General features: G+C 37.0%; 1 protein-coding gene across 3 annotated transcripts in view; it reads right to left on the minus strand.

The window, feature by feature from the left end:
* The window catches only part of Agxt2 (alanine--glyoxylate aminotransferase 2), a 48,441-nt gene extending 33,873 nt beyond the window's left edge, over positions 1 to 14,568 (minus strand). For 2 of the 3 annotated variants that reach the window (XM_013152890.3, XM_003470221.5), the window contains exons 1-3: positions 14,376 to 14,558; positions 9,278 to 9,366; positions 7,959 to 8,143 (exon numbers count right to left, since the gene is read on the minus strand). In XM_013152890.3, coding sequence (XP_013008344.1) covers positions 7,959 to 8,143; positions 9,278 to 9,366; positions 14,376 to 14,463 — 362 coding nt within the window. In that variant the 5' untranslated portion in view covers positions 14,464 to 14,558. Of the gene's footprint in view, positions 1 to 7,958; positions 8,144 to 9,277; positions 9,367 to 14,375 lie in introns of all 3 variants that reach the window. The other variant, XM_013152888.3, reaches the window with a different exon arrangement.
* Between the last annotated feature and the right edge of the window lie 9,415 nt (positions 14,569 to 23,983).

Consider the following 23,983-nt stretch of genomic DNA (forward strand, 5'->3'; position numbering starts at 1 on the left):
TTTAAAAAAATCTGAGAGCCGATGAAGCATAAAATGGGCTTGAAGATTACTGGTAATATGAAGACCAGCTAGATTGGTGTTTTAGTTACTTTCTTTGTTACCAAGACACAATACCCAACACTCACAAATTGAAGGAAAAGGCTCTTATTTTGGTTTAGAGTTTAGTCCATGGTTAGTTGGCTCCAGGGGAGAAATAACATGGTGGAACAGCTCAGAAGAAGTGAACGTGCTCAACACATGTCGGGCAGAAAGAGAGAGAAAGAGGTAGCTGGAGAGAGAGGTGATCTTTGAGGTCACATCTTCAGTAACCCACCTCCAACCATGCCCCACTTCCTAACAGCACACTGAGCTCTGTATTCACCAGTGCACTAACTCATTTGTGAGTTAGTGCACTGGTGAATACAATGCCACCATGGTTGAATCACCTCCCAAAGGAGTGCATGTGGCTTTGAGGAGACATCTAGTTTCAAACCACAACAGTGGACAAGGTGGCCTTACCCTGGGAAAAAGGAATAGAGAACAGTAGAAGAGGCATTTCATTGGAGAGAAAACTGTCCATAGCATTGGCTGGCTATGGGGAATGAAGCATAGAGAAGCATTGAAGATGAATTTTAGTCTTGCCTGTGTCACCAGCAAAATCCCAAGTATAGTTGTGACACCTTGCTGTTGTCTAGCTCCTAGTTTCTTCACAGAGCAGGTAGTTCACATGTGCCCCTTAAATAAATGAATATGGGAACTAAATGAATATGGGAAAAGCTTTGTGGTGATGATGGATTTAGGCTTGGAAATGTTAAATTTGAGCTGATGGTGAAAGAGGAGAGGGTTGAATCCAGGGAGCTGAGGGTGCATGAGGTGAGTCCCAATGCACTTGTGCAGGCTCAAGGAGAGATTTGGACCATTGCTCTCAGTGGTTAGGAGCCTGCCCACCTTCCTGAAACACCAGAGGAGGCTTGGGAGGTCCCATGGGCCTGACTAGTGACCTTCCTAGTGACCTTCTTTCAATCCGGGGAGCTGAAGGCACGCAAGGTGAGTTCCAGCATGCTTGTGTTGGCTCAGGAGGGCTTTGGACCATTGCTCTCAGTGAGGGCACATGAAGTGTTCTCCAATACACCTGGGGGAAGCTTTGAACATCATAAAAACCAGGAAATATAAGAAAATGACAAAAGAAAGACCAAAATGCAACCTCAAACTTCCAGCCCATCCCAAGAAAGCCTAGGAGCCATGTACATAGAAGAAAATATAAGCCATACACCTGAAATGCCTGAAATGATACTAAGTGAAATAAAGAAACTACTCTGGAAAGCTATAAAAAAAAACTCAAATCAGAAATAATCTCCCAGGTAACAGAAGAAATAATAAATGTAATGAAATAAATGCTGAGCACATCTAAAGAAGACATAGTTAAAAACTAGAGGAACAATGCATAAAGTTAGAAACCATGAATGAACAATATAAGAAACAAACAGAATGTATGAAGCAGATTGAAAGAGATATACAGGAAATCAAAAATTCCTTTGAAAGTTGACAAAATCGCTTCAATGAAAGTGAATATAGAATTTCAGACCTTGAAGACAAGATTCCAACTAGTGAACAAGAAAGGAAAGATCTTTTAAAAATAACAAGGAATCAGGAGATAATAATTCAAAATTGTAAGATGATGCAAAGAAAAACAATGTAAGATTGATAGGGATAAATGAAAAAGAAGGGGACAACATAAATGATATCAGGAGGCTATCTACAGAAGTAATAGCTGAAAATTTCCCAAACATGAGAATGGAAACTGACATCAGATCAGTGAAGCATATAAAACTCCAAATAGCCATAATCAAAATAAAACTACACCCAGACATATAATAATCACCATCCCAGAAATCCAACATAAGAACAGAATGTTAAAAGCTGTTAGAGAGAAAAGACAGATCACCTATAAAGGAAAACCTATCAGAATTGCAGTAGACTTCTCAACACAAACAATGAAGTCAAGCAGAGCATGGAGTGAAGAAGAGCATGGAGTTAGGATCCTTCAGATCCTAAAGGAAAACAGCTTCCAACCCAGACTGATGTATTCTGTATTCTGCAAAACTGTCCTTCAAAATGGATGAAGAAATAAGATACTTCCATGAAAATAACAGCTGAAGAATTTCATGACCACTAAACCAACCCTGCAAAGAATACTGAAAGACATTCTAGATAGACATAGGAAAAAAACACTAAGCAAGGCAGACAATTAAAGAGCGGAAAGGTAAAGAAGCAACAGGTGAAAGATAACATGCAAACAATAAACCAATATATAACAAATATAACCATTGATGTAAATGGCCTCAATTCACCAATTAAAAGAAACAGACTGGAAGTATGGATCAAGAAGCAACATCCAACCATATGCTGTCTACAAGAAAACCAAGTAACCTAAAAGGAAACTCAAAGACTGAAATTCAAAGGATGGAAAACAATACTTCATTCAATGGGAACCCAAAAAAGAGTGGGGGTAGCTATCCCGTTTGCAAACAATGTGAAGTTCAAACCAAGAATGATCTGAAGAGATAAAGAAGGTCACTAACTACTAGTTAAGGGAAAACTTCAAGAGGAAGAGAAAACAATCTTAAATATATATGCACCAAATTTGGGAGCACCCAGATATACAAAACAAATATTAACAGAAATGAAAAATTAATATGCAATAACACAATTATAACAGGAGACCTTAACGTGCCATTAACACCAAGAGACAGATAAACCAGACAGAAAATCAGCAAAGAAATAACAGAACTGAATCACACCTGTGAACAAATGGGCTTGATAGATGTATACAGAATGTTTCATCCAACATCAGAATATATATTTTTCTCAGAAGTACATGGGTCATTCTCTAAAATAGACCATATACTAGCCCACAGAACATACTTAAGTAAATGCAAAAGAATTGAAATTATCCCATGCATGTATTAGATCGTATCACCATGAAACTAGAAATTAATGATAAAAGAAACTGGGAAAACCCCACAAACACATGGAAATTGTATAATATACTCTTGAGCAATCAGTCACAGAGTAAATTAAAGAATAAATTAAACAATATCTAAAAGCAAACCAAAATACAAATACAACGTACCAGAATCTGTGGGATGCAATGAAAGCAGTCCTCGGAGGAAAATTTATTGCAGTGAATTCCCAAATCAAGAAAACAGAATGAACACAAATAAACAACCTGATGCTACAATTTAAACATCTAGAAAAAGAAGAGCAAGACAAGCCCAAAGCCAAAAGAAGGCAGAAAATTACAAAGATCAGAGCAGAAATTAATGCAATAAAGACTAAGAAAATGATACAAAGAATCAATGAATCAAAGAGTTAGTTCTTTGAAAGAATAAATAAAATTGATAAGCCCCTAGCGAACCTTATTTAAAAAAGGAAAGAAAAAATTCAAATTCATGCAATAAGGTATGAAAAGGGTGAAATCACTACAGACTGTGGAAAAACAGAAGATCATCAGCACCTATTTTGAAAACCTCTACTCTCAAAGGTTTGATAACACAGAAGAAATGGACAGATTCCTAGAAACATGTGAAATACCAAAACTGGGTCAAGAAGATGTAAAACTGTTGAATAATGCAATTTCAATAAATGAAATTGAAAATGTAATTAAATCCTTACCCACAAAGAACAGCCAGGCTGAGATGGATTCACTGTGAAATTCTACAAGAAATACAAAGAAGATTTAATATCAACACTCCTCAAACTCTTCAATGATATTGAAAGGAAGCAAGTCTTCCTAACTCATTCCTGGAAGCAAGTATTACTCTAGTACCAAAACCTGAGAAAGACTCTCAAAAAAAGAGAACTACAAGCCAATCTCCCTAATGAACATTGATGCAAAAATTCTCAATAAAATATTGACAAACAGAATGCAGCAAATCATCAAGATTATACACCATGACCAAGTGAGATTCATCTCAGGAATGCAGGGGTGGTTTAACATACATAAATCAATAAATGTAATCCACCATATCAATAGAGCCCAAAATAAGAATCACATGATCATTTCTATAGATGCAGAAAAAGCTTTTGAAAAGGTCCAACATTCATTTATAAGAACCTTGCAGAAAATTGGAATAGATGGTCTTTACCTCAATATCATAAAGGCCGTCTATGTCAAACCAACAGCCAATATCATACTAACAGGCCAAAAATTGAAGGCCTTTACTTTAAAATCAGGCATAAGACAAGGATTTCCCTTATCACCTCTCCTATTTAGTATAGTACTGGAAATACTAGCCAGAGCAATTAGAGAAGAGAGAAAAATAAAAGGAGCAAGGAAGTTAAATTATCATTATTTGCAGATGACTTGATACTCTACATAGAAGACCCCTCAAAACTCCATTGAAAGACTCCTAGATATAATAAATAAATTCAGTAATGTAGCTGGATACAAAGTGAACACTCAAAAATCAGTAGCATTCCTATACACTAACAACAAAATCACTGAGAGAGAAATAAGAGAAGCTACACCCTTCACAATAGCATCCAAAAAATGAAATACTTAAGAATTAATCTAATGAAAGAAGTAAAAGATCTATTCAGGCAAAATTATACTATCCTGAAAAAAGAAATTGAAGAGGGCCTCAGAAAATTCTCTTATTCATGAATAAGAAGAATAAATATTACAAAAATGGCCATTATCCCAAAACTGTTATACAGATTCAATGCAATCCCAATGAAAAACCACTAGTATACCTCATAGATATAGAGAAATCACTCCTAAAATTCATCTGGAACCAGAAGAGACCTAGAATAGCAAAAACAATTCTAAGCAGCAAAGGCAAAGAAGGAGGCATCACAATCCCTGACTTGAAGTTATAATACAACTTGAAGTAATAATACAAAGCTACAAATCAAGATGGTACTGGAATAAAAACAGAGCGGAAGATCAATGGAATAGATTAGAAGGTACAAATATAACTACAAACACACTCAGCCACTTTATCTTTCATAAAGGCATCAGACACATTCACTGGAAGAACAACAGTCTCTTTAATAAATGGTGCGGGAAAAACTGGCTCTCCATATGCCAAAAACTAAAGCTAGAACCATGCCGATCACCATATACTAAACTAAACTCTAAATGGATCAAAGATCTAAATATTAAAACAGAAACACTAAATCTGTTGGAAGACAAAGTAGGTAGAAATCTTGAGGACATAGGGGTAGCTATAGAATTCATGAGCAAGAATCAAACTGCATGGGAAATACTTCCCAGAATCAATAACTGGGATTTCATCTTATGAAAGCATTTCTGAATGTAGAAATAAATCTCCAGCATAGTGAAAAGGAAACCCAAATATTGGGAAAAAATCATAGTGAACTGTCCCTCAGACAAAGGACTTCTGTCTAGAACATTAAAGCATTAAAAAAAAAATCAGACCCCCAAAATTCAAAGACCCAATCCAAAAATGGGCATCTGAGATGAATACATAGTTCTCAGATGAACAAATACGAATGGCAAATAAATACTGAAAAAATGTTCATCATCATTGGCCATTAGAGAAATGCGAATTAAAACAGCACTGAGGTTCCATCTCACTCCAGAAAGAATGGCCAAGATAAAGAAAACTACCAACAACAAATGCTGGAGAGGCTGTGGGGAAAAAGGAACTCTCCTGCACTGTTGGTGGGAGTGTAGACTGGTACAAACACTGTGGAGGTCAGTCTGGAGATTTCTCAAAAAGCTGGGATTGGAGGTTCCATTTGATCCAGCTATTCCTTCTGGACATAGAAGAACTGAAAACATTATACCACACTGATAGTGGTATAAAACATTATACCACTCCTTACAGAAGAACTGAAAACATTATACCACACTGATATATGTACACCTATGTTTATAGCAACACAATTTGTAATAGCCAGATCTTAGAAACAACCTAAAGGCCCATCAAATGAGGAATGGATAAAAAGATGTGGTATTTTTATACAATGGAGTACTACTGAGCTATAAAGAATGATCACATTGAGATATTAATAAATGGGTGCAACTTGAATCCATACTCATAAATAAAATAAATCAAACTCACATGTATAAATACCATATAGTCTCCCTAGTATAAGAAATGGTAAGAATACATAAGATTTTATGGTAATTTTGGTTCCCCAATACATTGCTTTGAAGTCTTATAATGTTTTCATTCATTGGTTGGAATGATTTTATTCTGTTTTGTTTGATTTTATTATGTGTGATGGCATGAGCAGCTACTTTGAAGAAAATAAGACCTTATGGCAGCCTTGCTGATTTAATATCATCTTGCTTTGAGGTCATACCATGCTTTTGTCCTTTCATTTCCATTGGTTCTATCATATTGTGTCTTATTGGATTTTAATATGTGTGATAGTATTAACAAATTTTTTATGGAATATGAGATATAGTAGCCATTTTTTATTTTCTGGAATTTGGGTTTGAATATCTTGTAATACTTTCATTCTCTTGAATGGTTTTATACTATTTTGTTATGTTTGATATGATTGTGTTTGAAGGTATACTCAACTATTTCAAAGAAAAGAGACATTATGGTAGCTATTGTTAATATCCAGTTGTCTTGTTATGAAGTGCTGTGTTACTTACATTGTTCTGTTCTGATTTGCTTTGTTCTATCCTCTTTTGTTCTCTTCTCTTTAAAATAAAAAAAGAAGAGAGGGTCAGAGGTATCCTACATGGTAAATGGAGAATGTGGCGCATACTGAGGCTTGATCTGGGCTCATTAGATTCATTCTTACAGCTTGGTTGGGGACCTAGGCTGCAGGGTCAAGTGAAGAAGTTGACAAAGCAATAACTAATAAGCAGGGGTAGGCGGATGAGATGGGTTCAGCTCTGTGATGGGGAAATAAGTGATGAAAGAAGAGCAGAGAACTAAGAACAGAGCCAAGGACAGAGCCAACGGCATCAGCTGGGCTTGGATGGAGATCAGAAGAACAAAGATCATGAAAGCCAACAACTCTAATGGTCAGTTATCAGAGATAATGCCAACATTATTGGGAGGATTCAATGCAAGTGTTTAAAGTTGTTATGTATTTCATTTTCTCTGCTTCTTTATGCATATTTATGTTATGTTTTAAATTGTGTCTGAAATTTATTTTAGATGCCTCTTGGGACCTTGTGTGGGAGTGATGCTTCCAGAAGGCAGGAGAAAGAGAAGGAAACGAAGATGATGAGATTGAGTCTGGACGGACAACTCATTTCTCAACGACTGTCATCTGCCAAAAGAGAAAATGTTTTGCTTTCTTCTTTGCTTTGACAATTTATTTTAAACTCACTGCTTTTTCCTTCTGATTTAATGTGAGATTTATTGGACAGATTTTTAAGGGCAAGATAGAGCAGATATTAAAATGAGAGGGTCACATGGAAACCAAAAAGATCATAGAAGAATCTGCTGAAAACATGTATGGGTGAGTTGATAATTATGGGTTTCGAGAGTCTCAAGATTAATTGCTTCATTCATTTCTAAGTAAATTTCCAGCTAAAATTGCATCTGTATCTTATTAGCTTTCTTTTCCTCACCCGTATCTCAAAGTCCATGAAGAAGATCCTCATACTGGAGTTTATTTCTCTCTTTCATCATCCCTTAGCTTGCGCTCTTTTCTCCATGCTTCTCTGAAAGCCTCCTGCTTTCCCTTTTCTTTCTGCCTTGTTGCTCTCCTTGGAAAGCGGTTACTAGTGAGAAATACTCCAGGCACACAGTACACACCACTCTGCTTGCACAATGAGAATGTATAGAGCTTTCAATGTCAGAAAACAAAGTGTGGTGTCGAGAGTTGGTGCCCAGGAGTGTTTGGGGAAGTATGTCAATCTTAATCTATAATAGGTATTTTTTAAACCCAACTAAGCAAATTGAGGGTTATGGATCAGTCACATCATTGTTTTCCTCATTCTTCTGTAATGAAAACCCCTGGATCATATGAATACTCACGGGTGGCAGTGACCAACACTGACAGTGACAATCCCAGAAAAGAAATCCAGGTATCTGTTTCCTTCAGAATCAAACAGCCACTCCATGTGTCCCTGGTGGAGCAGCAGGGGCTTCTGGAAATATGCCGTCGCCACAGGAGAAAGATGTTGCCTGTGAATCTCCAGTGCGTGCTCATAGGCAAGGGACTGCAGATAGACAGAATTAAAATCTCCTTTTTATCACCACAGTTCTTACAGGATCATCAGCAGGTCAATTTAAAAATGCTTGGTGAGCTGAACCCAGGGCCATATGAAGGAATGCAAATGGGTGTGTTTACCTAACATTCTTTAAAAAAATTTATTAATTAAATTATTTATTATTTGAAATAGGATCTCACTATGTAGTTCAGATTGACCTTGAACTCACTATATACCCTATCCTGGCCTGGGATTCACAATGAGCCTCTTTCTTCAGCTTCCCAAGTGCTGGAATTACAGGCATGAGTCACCATGCCCAGCCACCATCTTTTTTATAAATTGCTTTCTTCTTAAGTAGGTAAAATTATTTGAGGGACTTGATCCTTTTCTAGGGAAAACATGAGAAAGGGGCTGGGATTTCTATCTCTGGATGGAAAGGGTTGGTTTTGAATTGGTTTTACCTTTAAAAATGAGAAGGGGCTTTGAAAGCAGCATTTGTGTTCCTATTTTTGAACATAAACAAAAAAGGAAGTGCCAGTGGTGTTTATAGTTTTGAAGATAAAATGTTTTTCTCACATCTCTCCCCTTTGTGGATCATGCCTGACACTGATTCCATAATTTCAGACCTATGAGTATTGTGCAGAGCAAAAGGTAGAGGTGTGTGTGTGTGTGTGTGTGTGTGTGTGTGTGTGTGTGAGAGAGAGAGAGAGAGAGAGAGAGAGAGAGAGAGAGAGAGAGAAACACAATCATTATTAGTCTGACAGCAAAAAGATAACTAAATGTTAGTGACAGAATCTAGAAGGTCAGATTATGTATTGCCATACCAATTACTTAGAAGAAGCACATTCAAAAAAGGAAATATGCGTCATCACATGTATGATATATTATACATATATTTCAGGGATATATATATATATATATATATATATATATATATATTGCTCCCACACATACATATCAATTCACACACTGATAGTAAATTTTGTGGAATGTCTTTTCAGAAGCTCCCAAGGATTAAAGGATAGACATCTGGGATGGCACAGCTTAGCAGCAAGCAGAGGTGTCTGTATTTCTTGCAGCAATAACTGAATGAGACTTCCTATGGGGAAACACTTTGTATTTGCCCAAAGCTCCGAGTCTTACCTGGTATCTTTCAGGTGAGAAGTCACATGGGGGCATTCTGGGTTTTGTGTGAAGATCAAATTTGTTTACAGATGCCCACGAAGCACCTACTGGAAGCAAAGTGAGTTAAGATCACCCCTTAAACTGACATGGGTTGGTTTGTGGCAACCACCTAGAGTTACCTGAAGTTCTTAGATTTTTTGCTAAATTTTAAAGTTTAGTTAAAGTCTTAGTTTTTTTAAATTACTTCAATCAAATTTCAGTTTGGATTTAAAATCTGAGGTATCTAATTAAGATTTCCTGGAGGAAGAAAAGAAAAGGCAGTTGGCCTTGGAAGATGCTTGCTGGGGTGGACATGGTTTTCCCACCACAGTGCTTCACAAGGTAGGGAAGTTCAGTCAGCAGTCCCCTGCCCTCAGCACCCCTGTTGACAGTGATTCTTTCTTCATTTCGCAAAATTATGCCACTTCAGTATGTTGTGGGAGTCTACCCATTGTTAATAAAAGTGCTTTCCAAACCGCGAGCTGCCTTGTGCCTGAATTCTGGTCTGTGAAACATTAATCGTTAAGCAGCCTTTGACTCCTCTTTTTTTCCCAATTTTTTTTATTTAAAGAAAGAAGTAAAAGAAAATTAAAAAAAAAAAAAAAAACCAAAATAGATAAAAAGTAGAGTGACTCCTCTTGTAGGGAGGAAACCTGCAAACAAAGCTGGAAGACCACTTCCCCTGCCAAGTCACCCAAAACAAGACCATGACAGTGATAAACTAAGCCAAAAGAAGCATTAAATGTTTGGAGCTAGGAGAGATTTTAGATTTTTCTGGAGGGTCAATATACTCTTTTTATAGATAAAACTAAAATGGTAAATTATTTTTAAGTTTACCAAACTAGTTGGTTGAAGCACAGAAATGAAACTTCCAATTTTTAACTCCTGACCTAGTACTTTTTTTTTTTTTTTAATCATCCATGGCACTCTCACCTGTCCTAAAGCACAAACTTTACCTCTCTGCAGGAGTAGGATGGGATAATGAATCAGAAGGATCAAAGCTGAAAGAGCTCTGTCTAGAGCCTTCATGACTACTCTTGGAAAAGTTTGGTCTTAATTTTAAAGATTTAAGATCAACATCAAGATAATTTGACAGGTGGAAAGAGCTGAGGAGGTGATGCCACTTTTCAGCATAAAAGATGAATGCATGACTGAAGTGCGGGTTTTTTGTGTAGCTATGAGGTAATAGTCCTAAGAAACTCAATGAACAATTGTATTTTCAAATGAAGCTGGAAAGTAACAGCTCTAAATACATTTTCTTTCACAGACAACCCATTCACTTTTCAACTCTAAATAACCACTAATGTCATTAATTTGATCTTTATTTTAAAAGCAAGTGGTTTGGGGGTACCCGTGCATAGAAATGACAAAAAGAGATAGCTTAAGTTTTCTGAGAATTTCACCTTCAAAAAGGCTTTTCACTGTGCCCCACTGCATTAGTTATTCTTCTAAGATGTAGAAAATTCAAGTGTTTCTGAGAATTAAAAATTTCTTTGCTTCATCAGACTCATTTTGCTATCTATAAAATTGGAGTTGCTCATTGTGGAGACTATTAGGTCTCTTTCTTCAAGGTTATAGGAATTATAAGAGTTGGCTGGAGAGAGAAAAGAATTGGAGAAAAAGCCTTGTTAAAGAAAACCGTGGATTTTAAGTGCCAAGACAGTTTCATCCATCCACCCACCCATCCATCCATCCATTTAACCATCCATCCATCCATCCATCCATCCACAGAGAGCTGAGCATATGCTGGAGGAAGAAAGATCCTGAATATAATATAAAAAATTGTGTCTGCAGAAAGAAAGGGGAAAAAGAAGAAAGATAGAGGGAAAGCTTGAAGAGAGAAAGGAAGACAGACAGACAGCAAGCAAGCAGAAATATAGAGTTTATCAATAAATAAATCAATATAATACCGGAAAAATCTTTTTCTCGTCATAACACTCCTCTCAACAAACAGTTCAAAATAATAGAATTAATAATGATAATTGGTGATGAAAAGAAATCAAAATGCTTTGGCTTTATTTGCCAGAAAAAAATAAAAAGCTAGATAATTACATGTATTCTTTATTCAAAATAGCCTATATTTTGAGAGTCCCATAAAAGGTGGGGATTGTTAAAATTTTTTTAGGCTCTTGAAAACTATTTGTGTTTGTATATATGTGTATGCATGTGTATTTGGGGGCTGGGGAAGGAATGTGATAACTAAGATTTGGTTAAATAAAGCTGAATTCCAGTTGTGTTTCTGAATAGGTATTTTTATATTTTGTTTTATTGTTTTAACTGGTCTGATAATTGCCCTTTTAGACTACACTCAAATGACACCTACTGTTTTTCATTCAATTCACCAATTTTCACTTCAATTCACGTGGAAAACTCAGGACATTAAAATGGAATTCAATTTAGAGAACAATACCACTGTTGTACAATAAATGCCAAATGGGTAAGTGGGTTTAATTTCCCAGTTGCCTAATTCTTACAGAGTTCTGCAGCAGACAAACCACTATAGCTTTTTTTTTCTTTACCAAAAATCATAATATCAAAGAGGGGAAAATTGTTGAGCAAAATGAGTGAGAGAAATCAATTTTTGTGGATCTTTGGAAACTCTCAGGGGGAATTCTCTTTGAAATGATACAATTTTTTCAACATTTATAGTCACTTTTCAATAGAGAGGGAGTATTTGTCAAGGGCTTCCTCATGCTGAAACAGTAAAAAAAAGAACAAAAACAAACAAAACCCCCCCCAAACCCATTAGAAAACACCAGAAAACACGAAATAAATATGGTGTAATTTATTAAAATGCTAATTATGACTTACTTCTGTGTAGCATCTTAATATTCTTTGAATACATTTGTCAGTTCAGCATCACATCTGATACTTATGATAGCCAACATGTTAGGAAGGGAAGATTTTGTCATTCATCTGCCTTGGATCCAAGATAACATTGAATATGCGGCCTTGGCCTTCTGAGACATAGACATTGGTTGATTAGAGAATTTTTTGGCTCCCTCTGTGCAGGAGCTTCCAGCTCTGAGATTGGAGGGCAGAAACTGTTCCACAGCTGCAGAGGACACTCCTTGGTGGTACACTACATCACCCAACCCCTGTTAAGATCTATAACAACCTCCTCTTCCCCACCCTCTGTGTGTGCTCCATGCGAAAAGATACTACCAGATGCCTGTAGCCCATCAACCATTATGGAGAACAATTTGGCTTCTCCTTAAAAACCCTAAAAGTAGAACTACTGTAAGATCCAGCTCTCCCACTTCAGAATATGAATATCAGCATATCAGAAGATACCTGCATTCTTGTATTTGCGGCTCTAATACCAATGTCTTCATTACTTTTCTCATTGCTGAGACAAAATAGTTGGGACTGAAAGTTAAAGAAGCAAAGGTTTATTTAGCTCACAGTTTGTAGAGGCTTATAGTTGGCTGGCTCCAAGGCAGACTGACATGGCAGAAAGGCATATATATAGTTTTATTTAAACCTTTATCTGCCAAAGAATATTTCTGTTGACTCCACATCTTAGCTATGGTGATTGTGATGACTGGTTCTAGACGTCCCCCCAAAACCTCATGCACTCTTAGGTAGGGTGTTTCAGAAGTGTCTGGATCTGATGTGTGATGCTGGGATCAAGGGTATATGATTACTAAATTAATCCATTGATTGATTTGGCATGGTTCTGGGAGAAAATAAGAGGAATATCCTCCCTCAGTGTGAGTGCTATCTTCCTGTAGCCTGGATAGAATATAAGGAACAGGAGGAGGGCTGCTGTGGTCACTTGATGCTTCTTCACTACTTCACTGCTTGGTGCCTTCTGCCTGTCATGGACTGTCTCTCCCTGCAGTGCCCTTCTACCACCCTCCGAGCAGGGAGAGGATGAGCAAAGGCTGATTAGAGAGTATTTTACCTTGTTTTTACAATTACTGATGATTTACAGCATAATTTCATCCTTTCTGAGCATAAGACTCTAAGTATAATTCTAACTTCTTTAGAGAAAATGGATTTAAGTGATACTCTGGCAAAAAAAATCATGATTGAGGGAAAGAAGGGATGCTAGCAGAATTTGGAGACAGTTAACAAGTAGGGCATGGTAGAATTTCTGAGTTTGGAATTAGAGAGATCTGGCTTTGAATTCTACATTGTCACTTCCATGTATCTGCCTTCGACCACTTTAAAATTATTCTTTATTTTGTCTTTTAAGGATGAAAGGAAATGCACTGAGAGAACCAGATACATATTAAGTTTTATAAAGTTGTAATCAATGGATGGCAAATAGGAGAAAAAAGAAAGCAGAAAAAGATGACAAAAATGAAAACAAAATTGATCATAGTGCGGAAGAGACATAGTCCTCCTCTCCCAGTTTGGGGTTTGTGGGCACCAGATCCCATCATGTCATATGAGTGTGTAAACAGACAGCTGCTTTAATTCATATTTGCCAGAAGGAAATTCTTAAGAAGATGATGGAGTTCTAGGGAAATAAGTTCCATGTGAAAATCATCAACATCCAAGATATAATTCATGAAGCCTCAGATGTTTGGCTGCCCCAGGTCTGCTCACATTTTCTATTCCTGATGCATGAGCCTGAGCAACAGGGGAGAGCTGAGGTCTAGAACTGGCTCAGAGGACTTGGGGCAAATTACTGCTCTTCTCAGAGTCTCCTTATCAGTAACTGAAGGAGTGATCCCATCTCCTAGCGGCATAATGGAAATTTGTGAGAATATTTTATATCTTTTAAAGTAGTCACCCTTGATTTCAATACTTTATTTTCTTTTGATTTCTTCTTGATATTACAGCTAGGTAACATGTTGCTTAAAACTTGACATTGCAAAATAGTTGGCTTTAATTATCCATGAATTTCATTTCAGAGCACAGGGGTCATTACAAAATATTGGCTACGAAATGAGGGCACTGGATCAGCCAGTGTGAGAAACAATCGCTGTATTATGTACTCATCTATAAAGATCTCATTCTGATCTAAATGATCTTACATTCCCAAATCCCAGGCAATAGACTCCAAAGTTTAGGCTTTCCCTGCTTGCTGACTCTGCTGGCCCATGTCACCCTGGTTTCCACTCACGGCTCAGAGAAGGACACATCTTGAGGATTCTGGAAGAGGAGGTCTCCAGGCACAATGCTCTCCGCACTTGTCTCCACACTAGACTCATCTTTTTCAGGTAGGAAAGGAACTTCTATGGAAGCAGATCAGTGAGAGAATGGGCTCCAAATGCTCACTGACTGGCTGGACTTTGAGATTAGGCAGGGGAGGAGGCTCTAGAAAGGGAGTTCTGGGCTGGTGACAGCCAATGACCCCTGGCAACCCCCCACCTGAGTTTGCTATTTCTTGCAACAGTGCCTCAAGCAGGAAGAGAAGCAGAGTGAGGCAAAAAGAGAGAGAGGAAGATAAGCAGTGAGCAAATAAGAGAGGAGGAAAGGAAGCAGAGAGAGGGGAGGAAGGTGGGAGAGAGAGTCAGGAGGGAGGATGGGAAGGGAGGTGTATAGCAAGGCAAAGGGCACTTGGACTAGGTTTGTTAGCCTTTATTCCATCAGGGCCCCACAGCTGAGCTTTTCTCAGCAGGAGAATGGCAATGAGTGTGTGCAAAGGATTAGGATTTATTTAAAGGTTGGGGCAACAACCTTTAAACCAGAGAATGATGTGCATAAAATGGATGAAAAGAGAAATTGGTGTAGGTGTCTTAGAAAAAAGGGAACAGTAGGGGAGAAATCATTCAAACAGGGAGAAGAAGACATCTAGAAAAGGACTTGGATAGCTATAGATGAAAGGTTGAGAGGCTGAAGAGTTGGGGTGCTTTATTGTTATGATATTTTTATTTTCTGAAATTCCCACCCGTTGCTCCTGCCTCCTAATTCTAAGCCCTATAGGCTATCATTTAGTGTCATACTTTTATTGGTATATGTTCTTATAAAATGTGAAGGCATTTCTAACTTAAATATGTAAAATATATAATTGCATTTTTTCCCACCTCAAGGCATTTTTTTTGAGGCAAAGTCTCACTTTGCATTTCAGGCTGGCTCTGAACCCTCTACATACTCCAAGCTGGCCTAGAGCTCATGGTAATCCTTCTGCCTCAGCCCTCTGAGTACTCGGATTACAGGAAAGTGCCACCATGCTTAGTTCCAAGACATGTTCTTAAGACTTAGAGGACAGATTTCACTGAGGCAGACTGGACCTGATCCTCCTTTGCACTCTGTGGAAAATGTTAGACTTGTTCTGCCTCAGTTTCCTTTCAGGTCTGATCTTCTACTGGTGAGGAGGCAATTTTAGTTCTTGAGATTTCCCATTCTTCCCTTTCCAGGCTGGAAGTAATGATTCATGGCCAAGTTGTTTCAATAACTCACCATAAGCATGAGTAGAAAAGACTTTCTTATTTCTGATCTTTTTCTGCCACATGGTAATTTCCTTCTTTTTTTTTAAAGGCATGTAAGGTTAGAAAGAAACTCTAAATTGCCCCAACTTTTTCTTCCTACTCAACAACTAAGAACCTTTAAGTTATACCCTCAGAAAATGAATGTTTATTAACACTGAAGACAGGGAAGTCATTTTAGATAAAAAATGTATACCCCATCTCTGAGTCAGATGAGATGTCAGAACTCTGCCCATCCATCTGCTCTCCAAATTTAGCCTGCTCCCATAGGAGCAAATAAACAACCATGATTGCTTATACAGAGCTTTCCCACAGGTCTCTCTCTTTCTCCACACCTTTAACATACAACTAGCTTGTCTGGGATTACACACCCTGTGAACTGCAGAGTCAGTGGTAGAAGTCCTACATCAGATCCTACAGCTAGGGCTCTCCTCACTCATATCCTCAAGAAATTCACATGACAACAACAGAACAGGCTCAAGAACTCATTCTAGGAAGTTCCAGTAAAGATGGCAGATAGATAAGAGCAGATTACAGAGGCTCCCTAAAATAGTCAACTTAGATGCTGAAATAACACAACGTGGGGAGTCCTGGACAGAGGGAGATGGATCCTTTTGACCCAGAAAGAAACTAAGCTGAGAAGAACCAGTCAAACATGCAGTCCTGTTGCTACTGTTGGAACAGCTAAAGGTTCGGTGCTCCTGCAGCAGTGCCCGAACTTGTGTGGCTGTGACTTATCCAGCTGCCCGAATTCCCACCTCTTCAACTCACTGGAACTGTCGTACTGAGGTCAGAGGTCGGTGGGCCCAGCAGACAGCTGAGTTGGAGGGGGACCTGCATTGACCTACAGTGAGTGCAAGGAATAAAACCCTTCCATGCAAAAGGGTGTTGCTCCAATGGGATGACATCTTGGAACTGGGCAGGTCTAGCAAGAGCAATGAAGAGCACTGACTTCAGTCAATTGTTACCTTCCCAGGTGGGATTGGTGGGGTGTGCTTGCCTTGGGTCATGCCCCTGGCTGAAACCCAATATGTTGTCCCAAACCAAATCCCTACATGTGGTGCACACTAACACAGTGAAGGCCTCAGCAGGTTGACTGACCCAGAGGAGAAAGGCCAGCATACGCCACCCCTGTTTGCACCTCAATAATACACTGGAGTGGGCAGAATCACCCTAGCTAGCATGCTTCAGAAGAACCATAACCAACAAAGAAAGAGACTGGGGCCTCCTCTATATGCCTGTATGGAAGAAACAAAAAATATGAGAAGAGCAAGCAACAAGAAAAAGTCCCCATCCCCCAACCCTGAGAACATTGATCCAGGAAAGGTAAATACAAAAGAGATTGAGGACAGCAAACATGCAATATCAGATACAGCATCAGTGGACATAAAGAGATATCTTTGGGACCTCATAGACAAGTTCAAAAGTGAAATATTTAAGCAAGTAAAGCAAGATATAAATAAATTAATAAAAGAAATGTCAAGCACTTCTCAAAAAAGACATAGACAGAAGAATGGAGGAACACACAAAAAAAGGAGAGAATCATCCATTGAAGAATATAAAGAAAACATAAAATACGTGAACCAGGTTCAAAGAGATTACCAGAAAATTAAAAGCTCCATTGAAAGCTGACAAAACTGCTTGAAAACTAAGGATAGATTATCCAAACTGGAGGACAGGTTTGCAATGTGGGATCATGAAAGGGAAAATTTCTTTCAAACAACAAGGAAACAAGCAGTAACAATACAAAGGCTAGAAGATGACAGGAGTATCTATAACTTAAGAATAAAGAATGTAAATGAAGAAGCTGGGATACAAACAAAGGAACTACAAAGGTTACTCACAGAAATAATTAAGGAAAACTTCCCAAACATAGGAAAAGGAAATGACATTCAGATGTATGAGGCATGCAGAACTCCAGCCACCTACAACCAAACCAGAGCTACACCCAGGCATATAATATTCAAGATCCCAAAAACTCAATGTAAGAATAGAATATTAAAGCTGTCAGAGACAAGAAACAGATTACCTTTAAAGGAAAACCCATCAAAATCACAGCAGATTTCTTGACACAGACCATCAAATAAAGAAGAGCTTGGATAGAAGTATTCCAAGCCCTGAAAGAAAAATAACTTCCAGCCCAGATTGATGTACCCTGAAAAACCATCTCTCAAAATTAATGGAGAAACAAGATACTTCCAAGACAAAGAGGAACTGGGGGAATTCATGACCACCAATCTGACTCTACAGAGAATACTGCAGGACATTCTAGAGAGAGAGAAAAGTACCAGGATTCCAGGAACTGGCAGAGAGGTCTCAATGAATGGAGCAGAAAGCAGAATGAAGACAAGCAGACAAATTATGGCAGAAAAAGAGCACAACAGAAATGAAGCAGAGAAGGTTGGCTACAATCTCTAATATAGATGGCCTTGATACACTAAATAAAAAAAAAGAGAATTACAGGCAGAGTAGATTAGGAGGTAGGGGCCACCGAGATGCTCTTTATAGGAAATATAATTAACCTGAAAAAGCGTATATGGACCAAAAATCAAATATGAGAAAACAATTCTCTATGTGACCGAGAACCAGAGAGTAATAGGGGCAACTAGACCAGTATCTGTGGATAGGTTGGAAAGACAGGCTTTAATAGGTAAAGGAATCCAACTAGAGATCAAGTCCAGGAGTGAGAAGGTTCAGAACCATTTAGGTAAATAGCAGGTTGTCCCCCCTCCCAATTTAAAACAGAGGGTGTTGGTGAGACCCAAAAATGCACAGTGCATAACTTCTGGGGGAAGTAAAGGGGAGGAATAGTCTTTAAAAAGACTTCAGAAGAAACTGTTAATAGTGTATCAGGAATTAAAACCCATATGACTCACACAGCTCTGCTTAGATAGATTTTTTTTTCTGTTGATCTATTTGCACTAGATCTGAGGGCACAGACATCTATCTGAAAAATAACAGGATATAGTGCAGTAATCATCTTTAATTTCCTATTAACTTTATCTGGAGCCCTGTATAACTTATACTGTTTTATCATGACTGATTTTAGCTAAATCTGGTTTATTTGATTGCTATTTGGTATGGACAGATTTTATTCAAAACTGTTATGATTGATAGTATCAAGAGAGTACAGGCAACTACACTGAAGATGACAAGATTCACTACAATATCCATTCTGGTTTGATTACTATCTGTTTTTGTAGTTTTACATTATCCACAAAATTGTGTTTTTATTGCAAGAGACAACACAGCAACCATGGTAGAACTCCTTATATGGCAGTTTTATATGTCTTTTTTGTTTCATGTGTTTATAGGAATTTGTCCTGCTTTGTTTTGTTTCTTCCTCTAATATAGAAAGGATAGAAATACATGTTAAGACTCATGCATATGTAGAACCTATAAACAGTTTACAAGAACTGATCTTATGATACATGATGAAATGAACAAATACTTTGAAGAAAAATAGACACTACAGTACTCAGTGCTGATTCTGGAGTGTCATGATGTGAAATCCAGCAATGCTACTTTTCTTTGTTCAGAGTGATTTTAGCCTGCTTTGGTTGTTTAATTTCAACATAAATGAAGATACGAATAACTGCATGTGTGCTTAAGTATATAGGATTGATAACCATATTACTAAGTTTTTGTTGGGTAGTTGAACAGAACTGTTTCCAGTCTTGCTGTTTGAATCCCCACTTTATATGTTCCACTTTTGTATCTTGAACAACTATTTGTAAGAGGACAGTATGTAAACATCAACTAGTAATTTCTTACTGTTCTTTATTTTTTCTTTGAAAGTAAGTATTATTTCTACCTGGTTTCTGTTTTCTTTAGTCTTTCTTTAAATAAAATAAAATAGAATTCTGCCCATCCAGGAAAGCACACATAACAGCCATGTTCTGGATTAATGTTCTGGGTAACAGTCTTCCTCACCAGACTGAACCTGAGACCCTGTGTAAAGAACCAACTTCTGGGTGAAACCAGGAGGTGCCATTTCCCAAAACACCACACTTAAGAGACTGATTTAATCTAAAGGAGGATCTACCACCTTCTCTCTTCCCCCCTATATCTGGTTCTCATCATTTATGTGTTCAGAAGAGGAAAATACTTTGATGATAAATTGTGGACTTTGAAACTTATAAAATGCTACATAACAATCTGTAGGGTTTTAGATAGGTTGAATTTTTGTCTGTCCTTTATAGAACTTTAACAAACAGTAGTTATTCTGCAAGCAAGTTAAATGATCCTAGAGAAGCTGCCACTCTCAAAGCAGAGGCAGATTTCCACCTGCCCTTCTCATGAATCCCCTTGAAGGCAATGACCAATGGAATGTTGACCAGAGAGGCAGCTGCATTCCTTTCTGGAGACAGATCTCTGATTGCACATACCAGTAGAAACTGAGAGAACAACTGAGGTTGTCATGACCAGGGATACTCTCTGGTGGATCATGAAATATTCCTCAGTGGAAACTGTACTAACACCCTGTCTTGAGTAGTCAGCAGAAAAATCTCAACTTACATATTATACTTTTGTCTCTTTACTATTTTTAGTTAGAAACTCCAAATTTTCACTGACTTTTTGGGAGACTTTAGAAGCACCTTGTCTTTAGAATGTCCTCTCTCCAGAAATCAGGCTGAGGCAGCTTGCAACAACTATTTACCTTTTATGGAGTAAAACACCTATCAGGTGAATGAGTCACATTTGTGACTTACACATGCTAACTAAGAGTAAGAAGAGATTTTACTCAGCCTTTTTCTTTCATGCGTGCATAGAAGACTGAAAAAATGTGTCTTTATTAACGTGTAAATTATGATTGTTAGCTGATGGATATAAATTCAACCTTAGTAAGCTTCAGAGATATAAAAATTTAAAATGGACTTAAAAAAGCATAGCCTTGGCTTCTATTATTTGTATTATTTGGTGATTGTATATCATATGCCCTATATCAGCTTTGTTTCCATTTTTTTCCTTTTATTCTTTATTTCTTTTCCTCCTACTTGCTCCCCTGTCATTTGAACATTTTCTTCCCATTTCCCAATATCTGTTTTGGTCTTTATCTTACATTTTTGGTTGCTCACACTAGAGGAATTGTGCAATATTTACACATGTGTGCTCAATTTGTTTCACTTAAAAGTATGATCTCAAGGTGCATCCATTTGCCTAAAAATGTCTCAAACTTCTCCTTCATTATGGTAGAATATCCCATTGAGATAGTATTCCATTGTATAAAGAAGACACATCTTAATTAATTCATTTTTTGATGGGCATTTGGGATATTTCCAAGATTAAGCTATTAAAACTGTAATGCTTTAAACATGGGTGTACATATATCATTGTGGTATGATGTTTTTAATTCTTTCAGGAAGATACCAAGAAGGGAAATAGCTGGGTAGAATGGGACCTCACAGGTTTAGGAATCTCCATACTGATTCCCACAGAGGCTGAACCAGTCTACACTACTACCAACAGTGGGGAAAGGTTCCTTTTGTCCCACAGCCCTGCCAGCATTTGTTATAGGATGAGTTTTTGATGATAGCCATTCTTTCTGGGGTAAGATGGAATCTCAGTGTTTTAATTTGTATCACTCAAGTGACCAATAATGTTGAATACTTTTTCATGTTTTTATTTGTCATTTGTATTTCTTCATCTGAAAATTGTGTATTCATTTCAGATGCCCATTTTTTTGGTTGGGTCTTTGAATTTGAGGACTCTGACTTTTCTTCAATTCTTTTTGTATTCTAGATAAAAGTCAACTGACTATAGTTTTTTCCCACTCTGTGGGTTGTCTTTTCACTTGACTGCTTATTTCTTTTGTTGTTCCAAGGCTTTTTAATAAGGTGAGATCTCATTTGTTATTTGTAATATGTCCCTTGCAGTCTGTGTTTTTTTCATGAACACTACCTACACCTGTGTCTTCAAGATTTCTACCTACTTTCTCTTCCAGTAGACTTAGTGTTTCTGTTTTAATATTTAGAACTTTGATCCGTTTTGACATTTAATTTAGTGCATGGTGATAGATATGGGTCTAGTTTTAGTATCTTTTATGCCCATATCTTGTACTCTGAATAACTACTTTGAAGATAACAATATATAATATATTTACTATTGTTATTATTCCATTTTGCTGAGAGGTTTTGTTCTATTTTTCACATAAAATACAAAAAACAAAATTTTGCATAATGAAGAGAAAAACTAACTGTAATGCCTGTTGGTTATATTTTAGGGGGCGATACTCTACAGCACATGCTCCAATGTACAAAATTGAAAATCAAGATAGAATAAAAGCCCAGCTTACAGAATCACTAAATTGCATTCAGTGCAATACATTTTTATTGCTCCCCTTTAGCAAACAAGGTTAGTTATTAGAGGAATCATTTACCTTAATCTCAGCCAGAATGGTCATCTTACAGTAATTTGTCAAAATGACAAACATAAAGGGAAAGAAGAGAGAAATCCTCTATGTATTCTGTGGGCCTTTTGGAAAACATATTTGTTACTTTGAACACATATGTGCAAATTTACAAAAAAACTAATGTAGATATCAAGGAAAATGGTACTGTCTGTAATGCTACTCAGCATGCAGTGGGCCATTTTGAAAAGAAGGATATGAAGGATAAAATTCTTCCCAAAAGAATGAATGTGTATATTGAGCACATTAGGTGCTTTAAAATCCAAAATTACTCCCTGGTATATCAGAGAAAGAAGAAAGCCACCAAGAAAGGTACTGCCATTTACTGAACAGGCCAGAGAAACTAGGATTGGGAGAAGCAATGGGAGGGCGCTTGACCTGCTAGAGTCTGTTCCAAATGTATTCATGCACAAGTTGGCATGCATTTCTGCCATTCAGCACCTATTTAGTGGCTAAGGTGTTCTAAGACCTCCATTCAATATGTTGTACTGCTCTGGAAAAAAAAGAGCATGAATTTTAAGAGTACTCATCTTCATTGAACGAGTATGTGGAACCTTTAGCAGATTCTCATCATGTAGGTCAGTTGTGTCATGTTTTACTCTTTGTACTCAGTGTTTTATTTGCTAACAGGTTTGAGATGTGATGCAGGAGATGTCAACCCAGATGGCCAGATAGTGATAAAATACTTATGTTGGCTCAAAGATAGTTCCTCTAAGTCTGCATAGGGAAAAGGCATATGAAACTAAGTGGAAAGCGATCTGTGGCACTGTAGTTAAATCATTGTTTTAACATCTTATTGAGGAAATAAAGGAAAGTAATTTGCCAAAGTGAATATAAAGAAATATGGAACCTTGCTTTATGGCAAGATGCTGTACCATTAACTGTCATATAAAGTAATGTGAACAATTGTAAAACTACATGAAGACCTACTTAAGAACGCTACTTTGAAATTATAAATAGTGGAAAAAGTGGAATAAAGCATAAAGTTATTAAAATATTTAAAAATATTCATTCTCAATAATAATATTTTCCCATTAAATACAGAGACCATGTAAGCACCAAAACTGTAATCTAGTTTAACACAAGTTTTAAAAAATTTATTGCCAAGATATTTACTTATAACAATCTTAATAATGTTCAAGTTATACAATAATACATTTACTTAACCTTCAGAATCCTGATTTTGAAGCAAACCTAACTTTTAAAATGAAAAGAATAAATGTAAATTTTTGGTGAGGATGAGCATTGATTAGAACACTCATTCTTTACTGTTGGTCATATGAGTTATTTCTAACTGTTCAGGATAAATATGTACATTTGACCTCAAAATTGCATGTCTAAAGTGATTTCTCCAGGGGTATGCATAATTATATCTAAAATGTAAACTAGAGTGGTCATAGAAGCAATATTTATAATAACATCAAATGGAGGAAAAGAAAAACTAAATAATCAGACTGAAATGGACAAATAGGTGTATTTATTCACTCAAAAAATTTGTTGCAACAATGAAAATAAATGATTTTAACCGAACACCATACAATCAATGAATCCTACAGGAAAATAAAGCACCAAGCATATATGATGCTATAAGTTGGATAATATTGTCTTGGGAGGGAAGGAAAGAAATAAGAAGGGCATGACAAGAGATTGTCCTGATATGAGTGATCAAAGCATGTTAAAATTACTGAACTGTAACATTGACACAATTTAAAAAAATCAATTAGAAAATACAAGAATCTGATGAAAAACATAGCCTAAGGAAATGAATAGGTATAGCACAGAAGGAAAACTACTGATACTTCAAAAATTTGAAGAGAGACTCAATTTCTTTTGAAAGGGAAACTATGCAACTGAGCTGTAATATCATTTTTCACTTTTCAAAATAACCATCCG

The sequence above is a fragment of the Cavia porcellus genome, unplaced genomic scaffold (assembly GCF_034190915.1).
Source record: "Cavia porcellus strain 051 isolate PalLab524CR breed Dunkin Hartley unplaced genomic scaffold, mCavPor4.1 scaffold_11, whole genome shotgun sequence".
Lineage (NCBI taxonomy): Eukaryota > Metazoa > Chordata > Mammalia > Rodentia > Caviidae > Cavia > Cavia porcellus.